Raw genomic sequence first — 25345 nt, forward strand, 5'->3', positions numbered from 1 at the left:
CACTTAGAGTCAAAGCTAACAACTTGTCTCTACCCCTGACCCCTACTAACGGGTCAAAACTTTCTGAAGATCAAAAAAATAGAGTGAACTTACTTGAAATCCTGACTTGAAATTCTTATCTTATCTAGATTTTAGTTACAAAGTGTTATACTTTATAACATTATGCCCTCCAGGTTTTTTCTATTTTATTCGCAATTTGATTCACATCACTAGCAGTAGGGTAACAAATGATGTTTGCTTATCAAATGAGGAAGATCCCAAAGAAAAGTTGGTTCTAACTGCATGAGTGGTCAAATATCACTATACCTATGTATATTATTTGCGGGACCTTTAGCCTATACGATTCGGCTATCAAGTAAGCTCAACGTCTTTTCTATTCTCCGAACAGCCCGCCGCTTCGCCAACTTCACAAAAAAAATCATTGCTATATGGTGGTCAGATTATCCCCTGAGTCATAAAGTCACTTCAGACAGTTGCTTACCACGTTATTAAAATCGGATTATTTCATATAGCTCTATAATAACATTTTGTCGAAGAATAAGTTTTTAAATGAGTTTTCGGTCATAAATAAAACTGGAGAATCTATTTAAAACGAGAGTCAGAGGGGAACCCCGCGCTGCAGGCTGTTTATTACTATTATTATTATTTTTATTATTATTAATAAGAGTATGCTATTATTTTTTATTTTGCCCAGGCCGCCCAGTTTTAGAGAATTATACAAATATCGGACTATAAGGACCCAAGCTACTTGAAATCAAATTCCACATGGTGTGCAGCTGAAGGAATAAGAAATAGGCGACTGGCATGTTCGAGTATTCGAATGAATTTGTAGTTACATTGGATACTACCGAATGTTCATATATAAATCGAAAGTATATTTTATAGTTGGCAATGCTTTTAGCAACTGAATGAAAGAGAGACAATTTGGCTTACAGCAGAAACACGTTATAAAGCGTTTATTGACCGAGAGGAATATATCTAAATTATAAAAGACTTTTGGTTGTGGCTCAGAACGATTTCTTGGCTTCGCCTCGAACCGGCAGCGAGCGTTTGTTAGAAAGATAAGAGATAAGAGAATAATGTTTAATTATAGCGCTGCGATAAACTAAATGTAAAAACCTCATTTCATGTTTGGATTTGAATCGAATGTTTTGCTAGTGCCTGCAGAGTCGAAGAGCAGTAGAAAGCGTTTGTGAATTAACTTGAAGTTTATTTTTGTTAAATTAATATTATAATTTAAGTATAATACATTTGTACAATTTAAAATTAATTTAAATTAAATTAAAAAAAATTGACATATTTATAGAGACGCGTAAATCAAAAGTGACAGACAAAACATTGGCCCTCGGCATACATATATTGAATAATTGATATACATATACACAAGCTTTATTATATATATATATATGTATGTATGTATGTACGATATGTATGGTAGTCAGCATATGTATATGTGAATTTCTCGAATGTCATCGATCAAGAAGTTGTGGAAGGCTGCATCCAAGAATAACAGTTATAAACATTAACCACATATGAATGTGCATGCAGGTGAATGCAGGTGCATGCAGGTGCATGTGTGTAGGTAAATACTAAGCATAATGGAGAAGTGCACTCGTTGTTCTTGCTGTTGTTTTTTTCTAAGGTGGTCTTGTGGGTAACCTGGTAAATTGGTCTAATTCGGCGTGCTGATTGTTAAATATGCGTGTTATGCAAACACGTGGCCAGGTGTACAGGTGTGTGTGTGTGTGTGTGTGTGTGTGTGTATGTTTTGCTTATATGCGTAGTTAACTTTACTTTATGCGTAGCGTAAATTGAACGGTTTAGCCGTTAATGTACTTTAATAGTATATTTCAACAATTGTTTTGTTTGCGTTAAGTACCTGGAATCGAATAGCAGTATATTTATCTTTATCTTTATCTTTCTATTTATCTTTAATCTATCTAACGCTCTGTGCTGTCTGCCACATTACACTAAGTTACGTTTTTCAAGTGAACCACACTTTGGATCGCCTCGTGCCCAGCCCGTCGTCCCCTCGCTGAAGCACTGCCTACAGCTGCACCTGGAATGTTTGCGCTGGCGCCTTGGGCGGCGAGATAAACGGATTCGTGCTGTGCCTGTTGCTGCTGCTGGCGCTGACTGAGCCCATTCCTGTGCCTGAAGCAGCTGCTTCCCCAATTCCTGTGCCCGAACCCAGCACATCCGGCGACATTTTCTTGGCGGCAGCTACATTGGCCGCCCATTCGGCATCGAAGGGATCGGGATCAGTTGCACCGCCAACCGTGGAGCCCGCTGACACGGTCTGAGCGCGTCCTACATTGGCCAAGTAGCTGGGTCTCTTGGGCGGCACAGCGGGCGAAGTGGTGCGCACCACCTGGCCCAGCCACTGTTCGGCATTGGGCAGCTCGACAGCATCAACGTCTGGCGACTGCACTGGCGGAACGCCAGCCACAAAGGGTGTCACCTGAGCTGTAGGCGTGCCGCTGCCACTGGCGCTGCCGCTGCCACTGGTGCTGTACGAGATTACTTGCTGCTGCTTCTCGGCAGCAATGATGTTCTGGTTGATGCTGCGATTGTTGTTAAAGTTCAGATCGTCACCGGCCGCCAGCATCGTGTCCGTCTGCGTGAGCAGCGACAGGCCCTGGCTGAGCTCCTGGCACAACTGACTAACTGTATCGGCCGCCAAGACGACAGCATTATTGCCACTCTTGACCGGCGAGACCTCCGCAATGGGCGATACACTGCGCTGTGGAGTGTGCAACGCATGTGGATGCGGGTTGCCGGCAGCAGCGGCCAGGAAGGCCTTCTGCCTATCCGCATTGGACGGAAGATCGTTGACGCGCAAAGACATCTGTCGCTTGAATGGTGACTGGCTGCCAATGGTGCTTAGCCGGAAGGAGCTCTGCCGCTCCAGCATGTTCGGTGTGGCGTGCGGCCGCTCGATGGCGAACGGATTGAACGGCTTGACCGTGGCGGCAGGCGGTCCGGGAAGCGCGGGTCCATCTACAGAGCGCTCATTGCTGCCCACAGTAGCCATGGCCAGTCGCTCGGTGAGCGTCTGCTGCCGGAAGGAGCCGGTACGCGTAAACGTCGAGTTCTTTGTGTCAAAGGTCATCGTTACGCCGCACTCCTTGTCGCGTCGCTGCTTGCGCTCCAGACAAACGGCGAAAGCGCAGCCCACAGCATGGGATAACCTTTCGCCGGAGTCCTTGCATGCGAGGAAGCCATGGCACATCCAGCGGCGAGTGGTTCCGTCGCGACAAATGTAGCTGAATCCACGCTCGTGATTGCGATCCGGCGCACAAAAGCTCACCTTCTCAATGGTCTGGTCAACAATAAGACCTTTCGTCTCATCGTCCACAACACGCAGCCCATCTCCACTCACATGGAGAAGGCCTCGCACTGGACGGCGACGGGATTGCTGCAAAACAATTAATAATATTGATAAGTAACGTGTTGATTTAATATGTTGAATGACTATTGAATGAAATTAAATTTTAAATTACTGCGTTAAAAAGTTACCCTAAGAATTAACGATCCAAAAACAAACTGTAATTACAAATTTTAGACTACTTAAATTCGAGAAAATTGGAACGACTATTTCTTTTTATTTATAGGCATGAAACATGGAAACTTCGCTCTTTATTTTCTTTCTTAATAATCAATTTAATTTTTATATCCTGCACCCCCTGAAAGTTTGTTAAACCTAATATATATATGAAAATAAATAGGCATATAAGTGACTCGTAAGAATATGCCTTACGACCTTGCAAGTATGTAAAGAGAATTGTAAGCCTCGTAGTTGCTGAAAAATATCAAACTTCTAATTCGACTAATTCGATTACCATAAGATCCAGGAAGCTTAAATGTTTACCTCATTTAAAGAGGTTTATAATAAGAGGGTATGGTATGGGACATTTTGGCACATTTTTGTTTATTATCGGTTTCAAACAAATTTTCAAATATATTCCTGATATTCATTTTAAACGTTTTTCACAAAATTCACCGCACGGAACGAATGTCTAAGTTTCTCACACAAGACCTGAATGGGTTATAGTACGTTAATTCCAACTATTGGTTCTTTGTTTGATGGACTTTGGACATGATTTCCAGATGAAGTTATTAGATTTAAATTTTCACGGCCGTAGGTGAAGAAGAAAGTAATATCTATCTATTCTTGTGGGAATAATTGATAACAAGTTTCGTTAAGATTTCTAGACAACGTTCAAAGTTTCGTTTGAATGATCTAGTTGTTCGATGCGGCTAGTTCTAACATCTGCATTGATCATGACAACAAGATATATTAACTCTCGGAAGTTATGAGCTTCAATATGCGATGTTTTAAATCTAATCTATGTACCTTCTATAATTAATTTAATAATATAAAAATTAATTTTACGATGGAGCAAAGAATTATGTGTCAAGAATAAGTTTTCAATGACATTTTATGTGGATCCATTCTCTTTGAAAAATGCCGTATCTAAATTGATTTCAGAATTGATCGTATGCTATTCGACTCACCCTTAGCACTTTGAGCGCCTCCTCGCAGACCTGCATGCCGCGCGACTCGAACACCTCCACGCAGCCCAAGTACTTGACCGAGAAGGAGCAGGTGGCGGACCGCACGGCCTCCTCGTCGGCCTGCCATTGGTGTGGCTTGGAGGACTCGGGCACTCGATCCTTGCGGCGGCGAAAGGAATCCCGGAACGAGCGTCGCAGTCGATCCATCTTCTTGGGCGACTTCTTGCTAAACCGAAACGAGGCGGATTTCTATAGATGCGAATAGAAATATTAGGAAACGGATTCATATAAGGTGCCTAATGCCAGACAGTAAAGAGAAACAAGTGCCGGCGCGATCAACCCCTGTGTTGTTGTTGTTGTTGTTGTTGTTACCTACCCCATTCTTGACATCGCCGAATTTTCCACGTGTGAAGCCGCGCTCCAGTGGTTCGTGCGTGTGTGACGAAGAGTTTCCCATGCTTGTTGTCTGCTCGCTCTCTCCCTCTCACTGTATAGCTGGCTGAGCAGTCGCTGTCCTTGTCTCTCTTGACTAACTCTTGTGCCTAGCCGGTTTGGCGTTGGCTTTTGCGTGAGTAAAATGCTGCCAATAACCGTTACGGCTTTAAACAGACAGGCTCGGCGTTGCCAGATGTCAGATGACAGCTGCTTGCAGTTTGTATTCCTCTCTCTCTCTCTCTATCTCTCGCTCACTCGTTATATCTTTTGTTGCTTATCTTGTAAATGGCACTCTCGTGATGATAGATGATATATAAATACTGTATTTTATAATTTTTTATTGTTTTTTATTGTATTTTATTTTATTTTATTTTATTGATCTATTTATTGGCTTGTTGCGTGCGCAAATTTATTTGTTCATTAAATTTGATTTATGGGTTTTGATTAAATTAATTGACGACTTTCTGTTGCTCGCATGCGATCGATCTGCAATGTATTCAAAACGAGTGAAGACTGTTTAGGGACACAACTACCCGATACTACACTACAACAACATACACTATCGAGCAGCTGTTTGACGTTTCTGATACGCATTGATTCCATTCCGGCTGTGACTCACATTCAGCTTATCGAGTGAGAGTCGAACGAGGTAACGCCCTCAAAATTAAAACGACAGCCACATTTAACTTAGATATGTATCTATCGGAACCTATCAATAATTTAAGTATTATAGTATTATAACAATGGGCAATGACTAGGCAATGACAACGACAACGACAATTCCAACCTTCCTGCTCGAATCTTCAGTTCAACTGGCTACGGCTACTCCCAAAGCCCATGTGAGAATAGCCTGAGCAACCTCCAAACTAAACACGTTGACAACGGGTCCGGGCCCGGGCCCAGGCCCAGGCCCAGTTCGCTTATCGCCTGTCTCACGTAATTGTTTACACATATTTAGTTTTATTTTTTATTTTGTTCATATTTTTAATTTTTGCTTTTCTTTTTGTTCAACGCTCCTATTTATTTATACTTTGTGGGGCTTTTGTTTTCTTTGCGCTGCGGCGACTTACGCTGACGTTTTTGTGACTTTATCACATGTCTCATATTGCGGTAAACTGTGTGTGCTTTAATTTAAACGTAATTCCCGCACCCCCGGGCAACAAACCAAGCGAGTTACCCGACTCGCCCGCCGATTTGCCTAAAGCAAAATCAACGCTCGCAAAAAAAAATGCACTAAAATTGGTTCTTAAAAAAATGCTTTGAGGAAAGATGATGAGACTTGAGTCCTTATGTAAAATTCATTTCTAAAGAGCGGAAGTATTTATGTATAGTAAAACGTACTAAGTACTAATAAATACTAAAATACTAAATAAAATGACCGAAAATATCTCTATTAAATGTGGCTGGGAGTTCAGCTCTAACTGCATTGCCAGCTCAGACTGAGGAAGAACAAGCAGCTTTCTTCTTAAGAGTTCCCCACTCATAAACTGTAAATGTTACAAAACAGGTTTGGGCTCTTTGTTACCTAACGCCCAGTTCTACTGTCTGACGGTTCTTAGAGCTGGTGGGGCTTCTACAAGGGCACTCGAGAGTTTAAAGCTTTGCTTTCTGATAGTTGCATCGACTTGGTCCATTCTGCTGGTTGCTGTTTGACTACATTTTTGGCCAGAAGCAACGTTATTGGGAACTGGGCGTGACTGCGACTTTGGGAAAGGGTCAGCTAGCTAATCGAATTATGGGCCTAAGCCGTGAGATTCAGATTTGTGTTGGCCATAGCTGCTGCTTTTCAAAGTGGGTCATTCTGAGTGTATTGTGTTTCGCTTTTCAAAATAGGTTAACAAACACTTTACAGTCTCAAAGAAGTTGGTCTAAAAGAGAGTGTAACACGCCTATATACTTGGAATATACATATGTATATATTTATTTATATTGTATGTAAAGTGAAAGACTATACGATAAGCGTCATGTACCACATTCAGAGCTTATACCCAAATGATATATATGTATATATACTTTGATCACGAAATGCCTAGCTGATTAATTTTTAGACTAATAATTGATTTTTTAATAAAAATTACCGCTGTGCCGCATATCTTATATCTGCTTTAATGTCTGGAAGGGTATTTAATCTAGAAACGCACGAAGATAACTGTGCTACCTTGTTACTATCAATAAAATTTTATTCTTTTCAAAGTGTGATTCATGCGCCAAGAAAGTGATTAAATAACACGTATTACACATACAAAAAATGGTCAATGAAACTGTAGAATTTAAAAAGCCTATTAAGTCACGCATAAAAAATAACATTGGACCAAAAATGAACATTATCTGAAGGGGGTTCATTCAACCAACAGACCAAAAAACAGGTTTCACTCGACCAAAATATCAATGCTTATAAGTATATCAACGCGTAGATGTGATGATTGTTTACCCAATTATGTATTTAATATAATTCTCAATATTTACTTTTTATTTATATAGTAGAAAGCTATTTCCAGATTCCAATTTATGCATGACTTATAATCTTATAATCATCATCATCTTCTATTTCTTCTTAGTCTGAATACCCTTTATCGAAGCATGTGAGTAACCAATTCGTTGGATCGCAGACAAACATGATATATGTACGTGATTAAATCGTATGTCGCTGATCTGCAGTACATGGCATTATTCTATGACATAATTAAATAATGAAGTACTGTAAATTAGCGTGCCACTGAAAATGGCAATTTTTGCCTTTAGACGCCATTAAACAATTAACCCTCACGATCACATTGCAGCGCAGTCATTGACACCGAACTAGACGCATGTCTATATCTATATCTTTATATGTACGTTCATATATCGGAAGATATTGGGTGTACTATACATGTGTGCTTATAATTAAGGTTGTATAACTACAATCAAGCTGGCACCCACAAGCTGCCAAGTGATGATACTCTAGACAGTTGGACACTGACCAGATCTGCGTCTATCCAGCTTTGGTCAACTTGCATGGGAAAGCCAAATTGCAAGAGATCCTGCCATTAACTTAAACATTAATAGCAAGCAGGGCTAAATTGTGCTTAAGGATTAGCACCAGTTAAAGTTTAACACAAAATATTCGACGGATTATATTCGGCTAATGACTTGGATGCGAGGATCAGTGGCTAAGAATATTGTTAAGCCCAAAAAAGAAGACCCACTAAATACAGAGATCTTCATGAAGCCGAACCCATCAAACCCAGCTCATCGGTGAAAAGATCCATCGAAGCATTTGAATTGTACAGCTCAGGTCGACTCAATGACACAGTGTCACAATGTGAACTTGCATTCCTGGATGCATTCGGGAGTTCACACGCTTTATGGTGGCCCGGGCAGAACGGACAATAAAGGATATACATTTATGGCTTCCTTTTTTTTCGTTCAGCCAGCTTTCCTGCGAGTACTTAATATGCAATTATAATTATGCCGCCCTGCGCATTGTCTTCTGGCTTCGGCAGAGGGGTATTCAGTGCTAACCAACCACCACAGCTGAAGCCTAATGTGTTCACGACCACGACCACGTCCTTTTCGCCAGCGTCGTCCTTAGCGAAGAGACCCAACAACTACGTATATTGTTTTTTGTGTGAAGCCTATCAGGGGGAGGGTTGCTTGTCAGAGTGTCGGAATTTTGAATTTTTTCTCTCGCTGTTTGTGTTGGTGGTCGTGAGAATTTTCGAAAAAAAAAAAAAACGAATGTTAAATTAATATGGCATAGAAAAATATATGAGCAGGAAACAAAGAACGTTTAGTAAATTAATAAATAATTGTAATTAAACATATTTCCCTGATAAAAAAAAAGGCGGTAATTCGGCTCTACACATGCATTTTCAATGCCGGCTAAGTTTAAAGTTAAAGGAAATACCAAGCTGGATGTGAGATGAAGATTTAGTGCAAAAATTAGACGAAGTGAAACACAAAATTCCCGCGAGTCAAGTTGTCTCAGTCGAAATCTGTGCAAAGTAAAAGGGGTTAGCACAGAGTCAGCTTTTCGTAAGATTTGTTACTCCTCAAGAAGACAAAGCCTCTCGTCTCCGTTTGATGCTACGAACGCTCCGAGTGCGCATAGAAAAATTCACACGGCGGCAATAAAAGGCACCCTTAACTGCCCAGGAGGCAAGGGCGCGCTTAGGGGGCAGAGGGTAGACATTTCTATGCACCCAGGCCAATGCAGTCGGCCCTATTTTCCAGCTGCATTGCCGCGTTCTCTGCTCTTGAAGTGCGTAATTATTAGCTGTAAATTGGGCGTTGATCACGACAGCATAGAGTTTATCTGAGCGGTGCCTTATGGGAACTGCTGGCATCGATGTGCATGGGATGTGTGAAAAAACTAATTCTGCATCATGGTTGCATCTATCGGCATCTATCGAGGCCGGCATTTTGCAACCCATGACTTCTGTTGTATTGATTGCAGCGGAAAACCAATTTAGGCCTGCGAGTCCTTTGCTCAAATCTTCATCAAGCAAATGCGTCTAAATCCTTTTTAACTTTATTCAATTGGTATGTAACATATGTTATTGCACACATCAAGAGAACACCAATTTTTTCAGGACAAAAAAATACAGATAATACGAACCACTTGAGAAAAAGAAAGAAAACAAACGGAAGTCAAAGAGAAAACAGAGAATATGACAGCATTTTATGTACACAAGCAAGCAGAAATTAAACATTTTCTTATGTACGTTCATGCGTAGAATGTCCGTCCCACAGATACACACACACACACACTCACACACACTCGCACATGCAAGGAAGGAAACTCGAGGCTCATGCCAAAAGAATAGAATTCGTTCGACAGCCATTGCAATCGGGCGCATCTGCCATCGGTCTAGACTCAAAGCCATGCTCCGATAATAATGCGGCTGGCATATGCTTGTTGCACGTGGCACGGCTTTGGGTTCTATTCAGAGCTGGGATCCAGCTACAACCAGCCACATGTCCATTGCGGACTTTAGTAAACGATTTGAATTGCCTTTCAGGTAGAGAAAAAACAACGGTTTGCCTGGCTGGTGGATGGTGCTGATTTTAGCTCCGCTGATAGCTGCACGGATATGTGCAGCAGCTGTGCTGGTATCTGCATTTGTATCTGCGTGTTACTGGCATAGGAAATGCCTGAGGAGTGCCAGTGCTTGAGCAGTACGAAGAGGTATTCACTCTGTTTCGAATGCCAAACAAAAATGACAGAATGACTCAGTTGCATACAGGCACAACAAGCGCACACACACACAGACGGACAGAGCCCACTCACTCATTGGAAAACCTGTTTGCACACAACTCGTTTGACTGTCAATTGGCATATTTACACTTGGAGCAAGTAGTTAGACTCGTGTAAGAATCATAATCATATGCAGCTGATTGAAGCGGAGCGAGCAATCAATAACAATCAAACATCAAAATCCGACATACTCATAAATGGCTTAACATGCATAGCTCATATGCATACAATATTCTCTTATGCGGATAGAATTCAAAATTATGTTAATTCACCTGAATCATAAATAAATCCTATGCAAAAGAATTTCAAAAGTCCCAACCTAAACATTCCTTTCAGAAGTAACGAACTTTTAAACGAAATGAATAAAATATTTACAAATTGTTGCATGTCTTGAATGCATTTCCTATAGAAGAACAAAAAGATGGTTAGGCATCAACTTTATGTATATAATTATAGTTCTATCTGTAGATCTAGATGGACTAGATTGCACGTCTTAAGCAAACTTGTTGAGCTCGCCGAATTTGGTTATTCAATCAAGAACTTTGTATGTATCCAAAATCTACGTACTACGCGTTTGAGCATTTCGAGATGACATTGGCAAACATTGCTGCTACTTTATCTGGCATATTAAGTAAAACATTTTAGCTTTTAAATTTTGTTGAGTTGTGTCTTGTTCAGATAAGGGCGCGTGACAGCGAGCCAAATAAATTCAGTTTTATAATCCTCGTGCAACGTCCCAAAGATGTTATTTTAATTTCAACTGCGATTACTATTAGATACGAGCAGTATCTACCTTATGCAGATTATCAGTTAGATTTGAAAAACCACACTTCCCGACAATTTCTGAACGTGACAGCCAGCGTATATTCGAAGCCAACGAAGCTTGACACTTTTCACTGCTATTTCAGGTGCTTTGAGCCCCATTCTCTGCTCTGATTGTTATTGTTAACGGGCAGCAAGCGATGGGCGGTGGGTGGGATTTGGGCCGTGGGCCATTGTGGCTTTTTAGAACCAAATCAATTTAATTGTGCGCGAGAGTGTGACAGTTTTATCGCTCGCAGTTCCAATGCTCCCTCCAACAATTTGTTTAGTTGGCACAAACAACTTCTGTCGCTCGCAACAGATGTTGCCACTCAGCCAGGCGCCTAAATATATGATTTGACTCGCAGGTGAGTCCAATGTGGCAATCGATAAAGCGGCGCGACGTGCAAACAGAGCCAAAAACTATTTACGGGAGGAAGCCCGACATGTGTGCTCCCAGTTAGCTGGAAAAGAACCCACTAAGTAAACCACACTGAGTATGGTGACAGGTAAGGAACACTTTTTTACACTCCGCACGTGAATGAGTTGCTCAGCTCCTCCTAGAAAAGCTATAACATTTGACTATCTAGTTACATTTTTAACAGAGCATGGCATCAATTCTTTGGTTTACAAAACGCGCTCTAAAACGAGCTTAAAATGAATCATAAATCAAAAGAGTCTTAAACTAAACTGTTTTTTTTTTCTCTGCTCGAACACTGACGCATTTACAACTCGATCTATGTCAGCTAAGCTGTGGGATATTCTAAGTGGGATATACTATACTCACTTCAATAAGAAATTAACGTAAACTGCAGTTTTTAGGTGTTATACAATAGAAGTAAATTCTCTATTAAAATGCGCTTACTAATAATCCGACCAACCACCGATAAATACAGGCACGAACAGCTCCAAGGCAACTGCACATCAACCAAGTTAATGAGCAGATCGAGCAGAATCCGCTATGACGTATAATTGCCAGAAAAAAAAAAAAACAAAAAAAAACTGAGCTATTCCTTGTAAGATTAAAAGATCTCTCAGTTTACATTTATGCTTACTAAGCAACAGAGTATCGTAAATACAAGATTCTCCGACAGATGTTAGAAACATGTCTCAGACGACGACTACGCAGCTACAATTACTGCGATAAAGCTCTGAACCGCCATCAGCGTCGACATCATCATCTGAGTTGCCTGTTGTTAATTGACTGTTATGCTGCCTGAAAAAATTGAACGAAAGTCTTATGTATGCCGGCAACAGAGCTCCATGCCGAGTGCAACAGAGCGCCACGAGTCCAAACTTACGCCGAAGATGAACACGATGGTCAGTCCGGGAAAGCCAGCAGCAGCCAGATCCACAAGAATGCAGTTTGGCATAATCGAAAGGCAAGTGAGAAAAGTGGCGTCGCTTTGCCGACAGAAACTGGTTTCCTTTAAGCGATTGCACCAGGCACAAACAGTTGTTGTTTTTTCTTCTGTTTTTGTTGGCCTGATGTTCTTACTTTTTGCTGTGGCTTGTTACCGGTTTTGGTGCGACTCTGGCCGGGCTGAAAGCTCTTTTTGTTTCTTGAGTTTTGGCTGTGAATTTGTAGCCCCAACATTTTCTACTCCAATCGTTAAGTTTGTTAAGAGCGGCTGCACTTATCCGACAGACAAGATATTCAATTCGGATAGTTCAGGCAGTATGACCAATGATTCATTAAAAGCTTTATCTTTTAAAAATACTGGAAATGGAAAAACGCACGCAAAAACGCGGATTTGGGAAATTACACCCACAAGTGTGGGAATATCGCGAAAAAAGTTTGCATGAAACTTTACTGCTTACTCTCTGATTGGCTTTAAGTTCACTTTCAAATATCTTTGTTCAAGTTCATTAGAAATTCCATCCCTTCTTTTTGGCAACGGGAGTCAGAGATTTGGTGTGGAATGTGTTGGGTACTAATTATTTATAAGATTCTTTATGAATATTAATTTAATACAAATCAAAAGTTTGTTTGGCGAAGTTATATGTTTCGTTCAGTCGTCCTCAAACTTACTTTCATTAAAACTTTAAAAAATACGTCTTCCACTGTTTTTTTGAATTCCACCCGCAACCGTGGAAATGTAACGGAAACCTGTTGCATGCAACATGTTGGTAACTTTCATGTTGTTGTAACTTTCAGAGATTTTCGTTAAAGATCATTTGATTGTAAAATGTTGTCCAAAGGTTAAATGAACGAAAGCTTATTCTTCGACTTCAAGATTCTTACACATGGGCGAAGTCTTGATTCAAGATAAACACTCGCCTACTACTATATTTATATTAAAGCTATGAATTAGTGTACTGTCAAATAAAAGTAGAGAAAATGATTATGGATTCGGAGAAAATGTAGAAATAATATTAAGTGTGTGAGAACTCCGTCATCTATTGTTAAGGAGACCTTATCCCTCGCTTGCTACCAGCTAATTTCATTAGTTTATAACTCATTTATTATTATTATAGCCACTGAATGCACAGCATTAATAACAATAAAATCCACTAGAGAAAAGTTTACATTTCAATATTTATGTTTCGACATTGCATAATGATTTGTTTACTTAGGTGACCGTCATTCGAAGCCCGAACCAAACAAAAAGCTGCTTTTAGTCACACACATCTTTGCAATGAATCATTTTTATATACGTGCGAAAGATGGCAATACTAGATACTAATCTTATATATTGTATATATGTATATTTAAATCCGTAATGAGGCTGCTAATTGCAAGTGTCTTTGATGCCTGATAGTTGCAATTTTCCAGATTCATTATATCGAATTGTCATTGGTAAAGTAATACCCATATATTTTCGGAAACTAAACCATGTCAGTCTCTGTATGAACAATACCCAGTCAGTTTAGACAGCTGTCAGCTGTATGTCAAAAGAGAAAGAAGCCATATCCACAAACATAAGTGCATAAGGTATGTGTTTAGGTGTGTTCAGCGAAGATTCTTAGCAGCCATCTTAGTTCTTTGTACTTACTTTCTGTTATATTATACAAATATCTGATCGAATTTCAGTTAAGATCTAGCAATTTACTTATACTTCAGCCTGTTAACTATTATTTCAATGCATGTCAGAAACGTCAAAGTTTGCCAAATCACACGAGACAATCCGAAAACCTGTACCGAACGACAGCAATAAATGTGACTTAAGAATCCAAGAATTGTATGCAAATGATTACATTTCATGCAAAAACTTGTTTTCGGATTGAATCGAAAGTCTTTCAGTGTCCGTACCATCCACATGTGTATATGTAACATAAGCCATGAAGGTGTTGTTGCGAGTTTACGTAGCTTTGTTTGTATTATCGTTTGACATTTTGGCAAAACATACCATTAAAGTATCATGTTTTGGTGGACTGTTCGGTTTCTATCCAGCGCAGTTAAATCCAGCAGTAAATATACTGTTTAGGCTATCATTTGGCACGGTCAACTATTTTTGTTTAGGCCACCAAACCGGTTTCGGGCATTATATAATATATACCGATTTTTCTTAACGTGTTTCATACATTGATTTTTTACATAGCACTTAACAGATTTCACGGCACCGAATATGATTGTGAAACACCACGATTCCGAACCACTAGAACAACCAGTACCAGATAAACGTAACCCCCCCCGACTTGGTATAAAAAGTTACGCGGACATGGGCTCTACGAAGCACCAGTGGACTCTGCAGACTGACGAACTGACGGTCAACGGTTGACGCGCTTTCCAGAGAGGTTTGCTCGATTCGACGGCTCAGATTGGTCTACTGTACTGGCGCGGTACCGACTGGTTCGAAACTCAATTGCCCAGAGAGTGAGAGAAAAAGAGAGGGAGAGAACAAGACAAGAGAACAAGAGCGTGTTGCTGACAGCTGTTGGCTTTGTACACAGGGCGACTGTGTGCATCTGTGTACACATGCACACATGCACACATCCATATATCCATACATCCATATATATTTATATATATATATGTGAGCGTGTGTGAGTGCCGTACGCTCTTAGCGCGCTTGTGTGCGTGAGTTTGCTCAGTACCATTGTATTATTTACTACCAACAACGACAGTTACCTCGGGACCGAGAGCGACACCGATAAAATTGCGACGCGCTTTGTTCAGCCGTAGATTTTGTGGAGTCAGCCGAAAGGTATCGGCCAGCTAAATCGCCAAATACGCTACCTTGTTCGCGATCACCAACAATTGCCTAATAATGAAGGGTATAATTTGGTTCACTATAACAAAAAAGAAACCCTAGATTTGGCTCTATATGAATGTGTTTATCTAAGAACTTATACGAAGTACATTGATCAAATTATACAGTTGTATTCCATAAATCGACAACTCAAAGTTTTGTGAAGATCTTTTAACCCGAGCACAAGTAACAACAATTTTGATAATAAAAAACAGATTCATAAATAGCACAAAATTAACAAGTTTAATGCGATTCTTAACAAATGTCAGTTGCTTGCAAATTTATAATCAAAATTAATATTAAAAATATATATATATATATAGATACAAAATTTTGATATATATAAAAAAATATGCTATTTTAGTCGGTTAATGGTGCTACCAGTTAAAAAACAATTCATCCAAAATAAGAACGTTTTTGAAAATTTTACGCGACTTGCGACAATTTATGTATATAGACTCTTTCAATCACAAGGCCATATGCCGTAATGTTTGAAATGTAGGGCATTCAAAACCAGTTGTTAGGTCTGCAGCTGCCAGTTTTGCTTACGAACACATACAGCTATAACTCCGGGTCTGAATAGTTGGCACTGGCTGAAAAGGAATACGAACCGAAGAGAATTTGAATGATGTAAGAGAAAATAGAAAGAGTGATACATCAAAAACTAGCTATTTTTTAGGGATCGATGTTAACAAATATTATTATGCAATGGAATGAAAGTAACTAGAAGCTGATTAACTAAGCCAAATGATCAACAATTCAACTGACCGACTTGTAACGTTAAAGTGCCGAACATGAATTCCAATCGACAACAATATCGAATGATCGATCGAACAAAGCAATAAGACAAGGTCGTTGCGAAAAGAGAAAAATAGATACAAAAAACTAAAGAGAGACAAATCCATTAAACTGTTGTTGTGTTCATACAATGGAAAGGTCGAAACCATTTGAGAGCGTAGAGAGAGCGACTCATGGCTCTCAGTATTGGAACGTGCGAAAAATTGCAACGCATTGGCTTAAAGGTATGTACAATGTATGTACATACATATGTATACATACATATATGTGTGTTTGTATATGCGCAGAAATACTCTATGTAGAGATAGGCTAGGTAGCTGGGTACAGACAGGTATAAATTTTGCTGCAAATCGTAGAGCTATACAAAGCAACGAATTTTGATTAAGGATCTAATGGGTATATAAAGTTATAAGCAAGAATAATGCAAATGCCGCGCTTACCGATTTTTATAAGCATTTGCATCCATAAAACATCTAGGCAAAAGTCCAGAAAAATGAAAAGCGTATAAGCTAACGCCAGCAAAGAGCTGAACTAAGTAGTAAAAACATAACTAAATTGCAGTGCTGTTGTCTGTCGCTTAGGTGTCGTATTTTTAAATAAAACTGGGCGCTCCCAATGCCTAATGCGACCCCTAACACACCCACAGCCGCCCCTTGGATAGACAGACGATAAGCTACTCTCACAATGCCACGAATGTGAATGGGATTTGCAATGGCCACAAGCTGAGAAATCAATGTCGATGGCTAGACAAAAGCCACAAACTTAAACTAATCAGGAATTCAATCAAAATACATACGCAAATGCAGACCTCGAATTGCACAATATGAAGTTGATAAAAACATAAATAAGCACAATAAAATGCTTTGCATTATATGCATACCGAACCTAAAAGACTTTGATATATTCTATTCACCCGTTTATAACTTATCACTTTTATTTACAAAAACTCTTTGCGATTGTATCCACATACATATGTATGTATAGCTGAGAACACGAAGAACATTTGTACGAACGAGCATAGCTGCAATGATTACCAAAAGACTATTTTATAAAGTTCGTATGGTAGGCACTTGTTTCTCTTTTACTGAAATTTAATTATGAAAGAGTTACTAGACTTACCTCGATCTGAAAGGTTAACCGTAGAGCTCTGAAAAGAGAGAAAAGAGAGTGATTTAGATTCGTAGAAAACAAAGCAAATACAACTGTAAATACTAGCAATACCACTGAGACAATTAGAGCTATGCTCTTAGATATACAATGTGATTTAAGAGCTCGGCAATGCCTGCGACATTGTAGGCACTCAAAGCGCGACAATTACAAAAAGTTCTCACAGTCATTAGGGTCGTAAAGCATCGCTGGTCTCGTGTTCACAATTTGTTTTCCATACGACACATACATGTGTGCATATACATGTGTGTGCATGCATACATGCACATATTCGCCAAGATTAACGGGCAAGCATGCAGCAGGTTTTTTGTGAGTGCTTCTTGAGACGCACGGAGTCTGAGCAGCAAAGCTTGAGTGGCTTTCAAAGCTCTCTCAGCCTGTCCCTGAGTCTGATGCCAAAGAGTTCTTTAACAGTTAAAGCTTGGCTTGTGAATGCGGTTCAATGAACTTAGACCCATCATAGAATATATAGAATTTGAGACTAATGCGAATTTATTAAAATATATATATATATAGATAGATAATTGCTATTTATTTAGCTCTCACTTCTAAGGGGGTGGCAAATTGAAACTTTTTTCACATTTCACACCCATCGCCCAGACAATTAGCTGAGGGTTGCAGAATCCCCGACAATATTCGAAAGCAAATAAAAAACTGCGTTCGCTCGTGAAATTTTCAAGTGCCTGCACTAGTATTTAATGCAATTAAAAACAATTTAACAGCTTAGAGGCAGTTAACGATAGATTGCATAAAAAACCTTTCGTAGCGCAGGCCGGCATTATCTGGCATTTAATTAAGGGCGACACCGAGGCGTGTGAACTATCAGACATCGTGTTTTAAGTGGGTTTTTATCCTGTAAGTGGGACTTCCACCCCATTACAATGTGCAAATATTCACATCTGTAATGTAGGCTAGCTAAAAAATTCTTTTATAGCGAGGCTAGATTTAGTTTATTTCAGTTAACGTAGACATATTTCTTATTGATTTTACGGTTCAGAAAAATATATAAACTCCGGTGAACGTTTACGACTGGAGCACATCAAATGAACCCTCGGTGAAAAAGAATATAAGCAATGCAAAGTTCTTGCTAGGAAAATATTAATTTAACCTCTAATGCATACTTTTAGGCATATTAAATGCGCACACATATGCGAGAATGGAAGATTTCGAGCTAGTAGGGCTTTCATAGGCAATCAACAAATGTATATTATTCTCCTTAATCTTGGTAAACAAAAATAGTTGTCTTGTGATTATAAATACAAAATAAATTTTTCTGCTTAAACGTTATAACTTAAAAACTGGAGCAAGAGAACGGCATTGTTATATATTCAGTTTTCTGAGAGATTGTTGATTTTAAATTTAAAACGTACAAATTGGTAATGTGGTGTCAAGGCTTTAAAGATAACAGGTAACTGTGCTCTAGTTGGGCATATTTTCCCAAAAAAAAAACATATATATATAATAGTTACATCAAAAAAGAACTACAATAAGGAGATTTTTTATGCTTAGGATTTTTAATTTTTTTAATTTTAAATATTCAACAGTAACTTTCCATTGGGATAAATGGGAGTAACGTGTTGGTTGAGGTTTATTTCCAATTACGTTTATTTCCAATTATTACCAGTTGTTTTATCAACAGCTGATGTTTTGGTCGGTCTCACCTCCTAACAAGGTGGGAATATCATGTCCGTCCAACATGTATTCAAAGGGTAAAAAGGGGCTGCTGGCGTCTTTCTTGGGGCGATAGTTCACTTGTGGCATAGAGTATTGTGGATAGTAAGCCGCTAAATAATAATAAAAATCGATATCGAAATTCTGTATCTTTCATTTTATAGCTGAATTTGAGGGAACTTTAATTTTGAAACGTGCTCGTAACGGTCAGGTTATCCTCTGATCGGAAGCTCCCGACTAGAGCCCCATGTTGATTTAATAATTGAGAATAGCACGCGTAAATTAAACCGCTAGCTGTGAGTCCAAATTAGGAATTACAATTACTCCTGTTGTAAATTCATGATTCTTGGGATATTCAAATTTAAATTACAATCGTCGACTAAACAGAAGAGACAAATGCTCACCAAATCTGTGTATTTTAATGGGTATATTTTGAGATTACGGGACATAAAACTGTTTTCCTAAGGTAAATAAACTTATTTTAATTAAATGTTCAGTGAGCGACAATATTATTATCCCAATAGTTCTTCTGACTGAAGATGGCTTAGGCAGGAAATACGATTCGACTAAGCCTTATTTTCCGTACTTCCTGCATTAATTGCATTTCAACTAAAATGTTTTAAAGATTAATGGGCTTATCACCCGATTGCGTGAAAAACGTTTTCGAATACCGTCGCAGTCTCAATTCCAGTCGTAGTTCCAATAACATTTTCATGGCCCACGCGAATCGATATCATGGAGGCGCGGCAGAGCCCCGAACCGTGCTTACATTGATTGTACTTTTGGCGAGCATGCCGCAAGATAAATGACGGCTATAAAGGTGACTAAAGTTATTGGCCTAACCCCGACACCCACGGCGTTCGCTAGCAAGCCTCTACACACACACACACACACTCGCACACACACACACTTGTAGCAGCATGCACATAAATTTTCTTATACGCCCAGGTCATTTCCTTTACCATCGCCCAGTTTGCCATGAAAGTTATTTTCGTGCAACTTATTTTTAATCGCACTTAAGGTGCTTCTTTTAAACACTTTGCAATTGTCATAATAAGTCGTATGTCAATTTAATTGGGGGCAGCAGCATATATAGAATGTTGATTATTCTTGTATTTAAAGTTTTGCAAAATAAAATAACAAACGCAGATGCTAACGCTGAAAGAGTAGAAAAGTAGAAAAAAAAACCTCGAAATGACGCAATTATCTAATGGACCCTGATTCAATGATGCGTCGCAGAGGATCTAATGAAGCCCATTGAAATAACTTTCATCGATCAGAGATGCTCGACAAATTTTTACTATTAATAAAGAAGTCATTTTAGCAAGGATAATACTTTTTTATTGCCCAAACATTGGATTAAAGCTATCTTAAAACTTAAGAATTATAAATAAGAAATTAATATGTTTTTATTGATGAAGGCATTTCAGACCCGTTAACGAAATATAAGTATAGGTATTACCATTAATAAGTCCTCTTAAGTAGCTTAATTAACGTCCATCTCTTTCCCTGCTTAGGCCTCTCCCAATTTCAATTAAATATATGTATTGGGGTAGCCAGAGAGCCAGAAATAAATAATTGTAAAAGTTTGTCAAAATAGGAAAATATACTTACTATATATAAAGATATTTCTTTATTTGATATTCTAAAATTTAAATTTGTAAGGAATAGAATATAATGAAATCGTTTGGTGTATGCTGTGCCAAAATTTGCTGTTGGATGAAGCTAGTCCCTAAAATTCCTGTAATATCGTTAAATAGAAGAAGACGGATTAATTAACCGATATATATCGATTCTTTGGAAACAGGGGAGGGCATTATAATAATTTATAATTATTATTTAAGATAACAACCTGACCATATGCAACATATTTTCGCACGCCCAAGCCATGAAAACCTAAAGATTCCCACGGGAAATATGGCTGGCACGCGTGTCGATTCCATACTTTCTCGAAACCACAAAAAGCAGCTCTTAGCAGTTGCACTTGCACCGGGGACAGACACACACAAGCGACGTTAAAGGATAATGCGCCACACGGCAGCGCCGTCGAACAATCGGTGGACGCGCCTTTAACTTGGGGTTGTTAGCCCCGTCTAGGGTTGGGTAGTGGTTGGTGGGTGGTGGGTGCGCCGCAGACGGAAGTCATGCAAAAACGTGCCGAGCACGAGTCGTGAAGAACTAAAGCAATACTGCGAGCCGTCTCCTGCTCGTTGTCGTCTGTTGTTGACAGTTCCTTCGTTTTTGTACCCTGCTGGCCCAATTTAACTTCGAGCTAGTCCCATTAGCTAACTATTTACAGCTAACTGACATATTTCTAGCCCATAAACTGCAACCACCACCAATAAACGACTCCAGAGCTATCCAGTTTATGAGTTGAACTCTGATCAGTCAATAAACAAATATATTCTGCAGAATTATCAACGCTTGTCAATGTTAATTATCTTCCAATGGATGGTAGCCTGTTGGATTAGCTGCTGTAGAGCATTCGTGTTAGTTTCCAATCTTTCCTTGACAATCTGATAGTCTCCTTCTAAAACCACAATGACAACAGACGGTAGTATCTGTGCAGATATGCTAGAAGTCTTGGGCTTATTTTACATGTTGAGCTAATTATGTCCAAAAATTGACAAGCCAATTTCGGCCACATTTTAGAGACAAGGACTAGATCAACAAATTAATCTAAATATGTATTCCTCGGATCCGCTCGCCCCAAATAAGAAAATGTTTTTGAATTCCATATTACAATCCGAAGTTAGCTTAGAATAGCAGGACACATAAATGGTCCATGGTGCTCTTTAATTGATTTATTTATTAATAAATGGTCAACAAAAACGATATGGTTTCTAAGTATTCAATTATGGAAATCATATGCTAAAAGCCTTGTTAGTTCTCAAATTTTGTTGAACCAATTTAACGACTTTCAAACTATTTGCTTCTGCATAAAATTGTTAGATTATAAATTTATTAAAAGCTACCTTTTGCCGTGTTTAAAGTGCTGAACTGTCTTTCAGTTTCCGATGCACCTTCAGGAGCTTTACTGACCTCCATTAAAAACTTGCGCAAGACGCTAGAAAATCTAATTGCCTTTATTAATCGACAATCTCGCAGTCGTCGGTCGACTAGCGTTGATTGCGATACTAAGTACAAGTTAGGTACACCTTATGAGAGCCACAACCACATAACCCGCCTCCACATCTAGTAAACCCCACGACAGTGGGGAGGCCTCAATAAAGTTGTGTTGCCTTCTCAGAACCCGGCTATATGAGGGGTTGTGGTTGTCGCAGCGACTGCTGTCGTGCTTGGTCGCTCATTTATGACCATAGAGCACAGAGCGTAGAGGCAGTTAGCGAGTGCATGTATCTCAAAGATACACGCACACACTTAGAGTGCAATGCCTAGCTTCAATCAGAGCTCTGCTTGACGCTTCAGTGATTGTCGAGCCACTCTTCTGCTCTTTACTTGCCAGAAATTCTTTGTTTTGTTCGTTTGACTGTGATTTCGAGTCCAGAAACCAACAGTTGGGGTAATGCAGTCACGCCTGAAGTGCACAAAAATTTGACATGAAAACAGGACTGAAATCGCCGCGTTCAAGTTTAAACTCAAATTTTATGACTTTTAAGATTGTCAAAGCTAGCCGAAACCTCGCCTGCTATGCATAAGTCTCTTACTTAAATCTCATACTAAGTTTAGAGCAATGATATTGCCAAGAACCACAAGTTAATGCTCAACCTTCAAAAGTCTAGTATCCATATCTTATGGATTTACATCTATTCAAATATCTATGTGAAAGAAGGCACGGGTCTTTTTAATTTCTTCGCAGAAGGGAAATCGGAAAAAAATTGGAAAAGTCTTGAATGCACATTTGTTGTTTGCCATCCGATCGGTCTTCAAATGTATTTGAGACTATTTTTATATTCTTGGCACCTTGAAAACGGTTTCAATAATGTTTACTGATTGTCAAGGCTTTTAATATTTAATTAATCATCAGTAAAAGCTTTTTGTGTGATTACCAATTATTTTGTTTTTTTGTTTTATTTTAAGCACCGTTGGCGATTTAATTAGCGTTTGTGTGTAAATCGATTCCAATGCATTATTTATCGTTTCCGACACTAAGGTCAATGTATCTGAGCGAGTTTTGAGACTCATTGCAGAACAGTCGCGTTTTTAAATAAGTTTGAAAACGCACCGATTCAATACCTTATATATATTGCATTCATTGTAATCTTTATAAATATAAATGTTTCTCCTGACTAACCAATCCGTGAGCAGGTGCTCAGTGCACTTAGTTACTTATTGTGAAAGGGTTGAACACAAAGACGCGGCTTTGTGGAATTCCGCCCGCATGTGTGGAAAAACTACGGAAAACAGTTGTAAGAAATATTTCTGATTATCCGATTAACCTTAAAGGTGTTGTTAATGAAAAACTGTATCAAAGATTTCTAATTACCTAATTAATAATGAATACCTGTTTTAGAGATTTCGAATATCGAATTCCACCCGAAACAGTGGTAAATTGGCGGAAAACGGTTGTAAGAGTTTTTTGTTACAATCAGTAAAAATTTTTTTTCAAATTTGACAGCGCTTTGATGGAAATTGCGGGTCGAAATTTCAATGAACGCAAATTTATTGTTCGATTTTCAGTTTTACATCACAAGACATCAGAAATGGGCGGAAACTGGTTTTTTATTCAATAAACTATGTATATTTTCAAATATTAACGGGTAGATTTCAGTTTTCCACAGGCGCTAACTAAAGTTATATCTAAAATATTAAGCTCATAACTTACAGCGGGCAAAGCCGGGGAATGCACTCTAATACAATATAAAACACATTTAGTCGAGTTCAGGTTACTAAGATTACAAATATTTTGGAGCGAATTGCGAATTTCCATGTTGAAATTCTACTCAATCTATATAAACCAACCATAAGAGAATAACGATAATTTTCATGAATGACGAAGGGGTTAATAAACAGTCCAACTCATTTCATGACTAACTCTTTGCAACTCAGCAGACCAACTGTACTTTTGCATAATCTAAAATTAAAAATATAAAAATTATAGCTAAAAGCAGAGAGTTCTTGCCATTCTATATGCTGCGTACATCCGAAGTGGGATCCCGCCCGCGCACTAACCTTACCTAATCAGGTCATGGCAAGCGAGTTAACGGCAATCCCATGACTAGCATCAGACAATGGGAAAGGTCGCGGAAGCCCAAACGAACCAGTAAATATTCAGGGGATGCAGTATGCAAAGCAAACGAGCGATAATCCCGACCATATGGTAAAACAGCCACACGCACACACACGTACACACACGGACAAGTACACAGAGAGAAAACGTGTAACAGAAAAAAGCCCGTTTAAGGTTTAAGGTAAACGGAAACGGAGCAGCAGAAAATGTTTCGTTGTTGATGAAACTTACAAGCACATGCAGATGTACGTACATACGTATTTACGTATGTATGTATATGTACATGCGTGTGTATGTATTTAAGTTTGCGTGCACACGAAATCGGCAGAAATAAAAAGCGCCAACGCAGACCTGCAAAGGAAAATCAATAGTACGGCATTTTTTTTTTTTTGTTTTTTTTTTTTTGGCTTTTGGCTTCTTTTCTGCCACCAAAATGTGTCATGGAGAGGAGCGTGAATAATTGGAGCAGATTTTTGCTTGTGGAACCCAAATGTATGCCTATAAATAATTGCCTGTTTAAAAGCCAACTCACCTGTTTTAATGGACTTTGTGACTATGCTTCAAGCTTGAGTTTTAATTGGTTAATTTGTTTTTGGCTACGCGTTAAAGTTGAAGTTCACGCGCAAAAATTTTACCAAGCTCAAAAAGCTTTAAGAAATTTGAAACATACCGCCGACCTGCGTATGCATATGTATGTGTGTCTTTCGGGCAATCGTACAGTGCAAATACACACAAAAAGGCATGCACAGCTTTAACTCCAGTACACTTGGTCCGATTACACAACACCAACGTAAAACTTCACGGTCCGCAACGGAGTTGTGCGAAAAGGCGCTGCCGATAAATCTCTGGCTGTTTTAATTATTATTTTACTTTTGCTTCTGCTTCTGCTGCTGATTCTGCTTGTGGCCGCATTAGCACATTTAATTTAATAATTTGTTAGCTAAAGTCGGTTGGCGGAGTTTTAGTTTTGACGAAATGTACACCAATGACAGCACCAACAAAAACTCACACATGCACACATTAATGTATGTATGTAAAACACACAACGCTGGCGTCGGTCGCCCTCCACAACGCAACAACCGCGATACGCGAGCGCGCACCAACAACTGAGAAGAAACCGAAACCAAAGCCGAAAACGAAACAGAGAATAAAACACAACGTACCCGACGTCGCTGCTGACAGTAGATTGCTTCGCGCGGGGGCGGGAGGACTGGATTGAGGGAAGCGCTTTTGCGTTGAGCGCGCTCAGCTGAGCGTTGTTCGAATTTCGAAAGAGCTTTAGACAACAGCAGCTTCTTCGGCATGCAACGGTAGCGGTAACGGTACAACGAGTTG

The 25345-nt window shown here is 39.2% G+C and overlaps 1 protein-coding gene across 5 annotated transcripts; it reads right to left on the bottom strand.

Annotated features, from left to right (window-relative positions):
• Positions 1-1189: 1189 nt before the first annotated feature.
• numb (NUMB endocytic adaptor protein) lies at positions 1190-25287 on the bottom strand. 5 transcript variants are annotated; one of them, XM_002057545.4, is made up of 5 exons: positions 24543-25287; positions 17101-17128; positions 4895-5439; positions 4519-4767; positions 1190-3418 (listed from the first exon to the last, which is right to left on the bottom strand). In XM_002057545.4, exons 3-5 carry the CDS (start codon positions 4973-4975, stop codon positions 2048-2050), a joined length of 1701 nt encoding a protein of 566 aa, XP_002057581.2. In that variant the 5' UTR covers positions 4976-5439; positions 17101-17128; positions 24543-25287; the 3' UTR covers positions 1190-2047. The 5 variants fall into 5 exon arrangements, with proteins under 5 accessions (XP_002057581.2, XP_015025293.1, XP_015025289.1 ...); XM_015169807.3 differs by lacking the exon at positions 4895-5439; XM_015169803.3 differs by lacking the exons at positions 17101-17128; positions 24543-25287 and adding an exon at positions 14341-14759.
• Positions 25288-25345: the final 58 nt, after the last annotated feature.

This window comes from Drosophila virilis, chromosome 4, assembly GCF_030788295.1.
Source record: "Drosophila virilis strain 15010-1051.87 chromosome 4, Dvir_AGI_RSII-ME, whole genome shotgun sequence".
Taxonomy (NCBI): Eukaryota; Metazoa; Arthropoda; class Insecta; order Diptera; family Drosophilidae; genus Drosophila; species Drosophila virilis.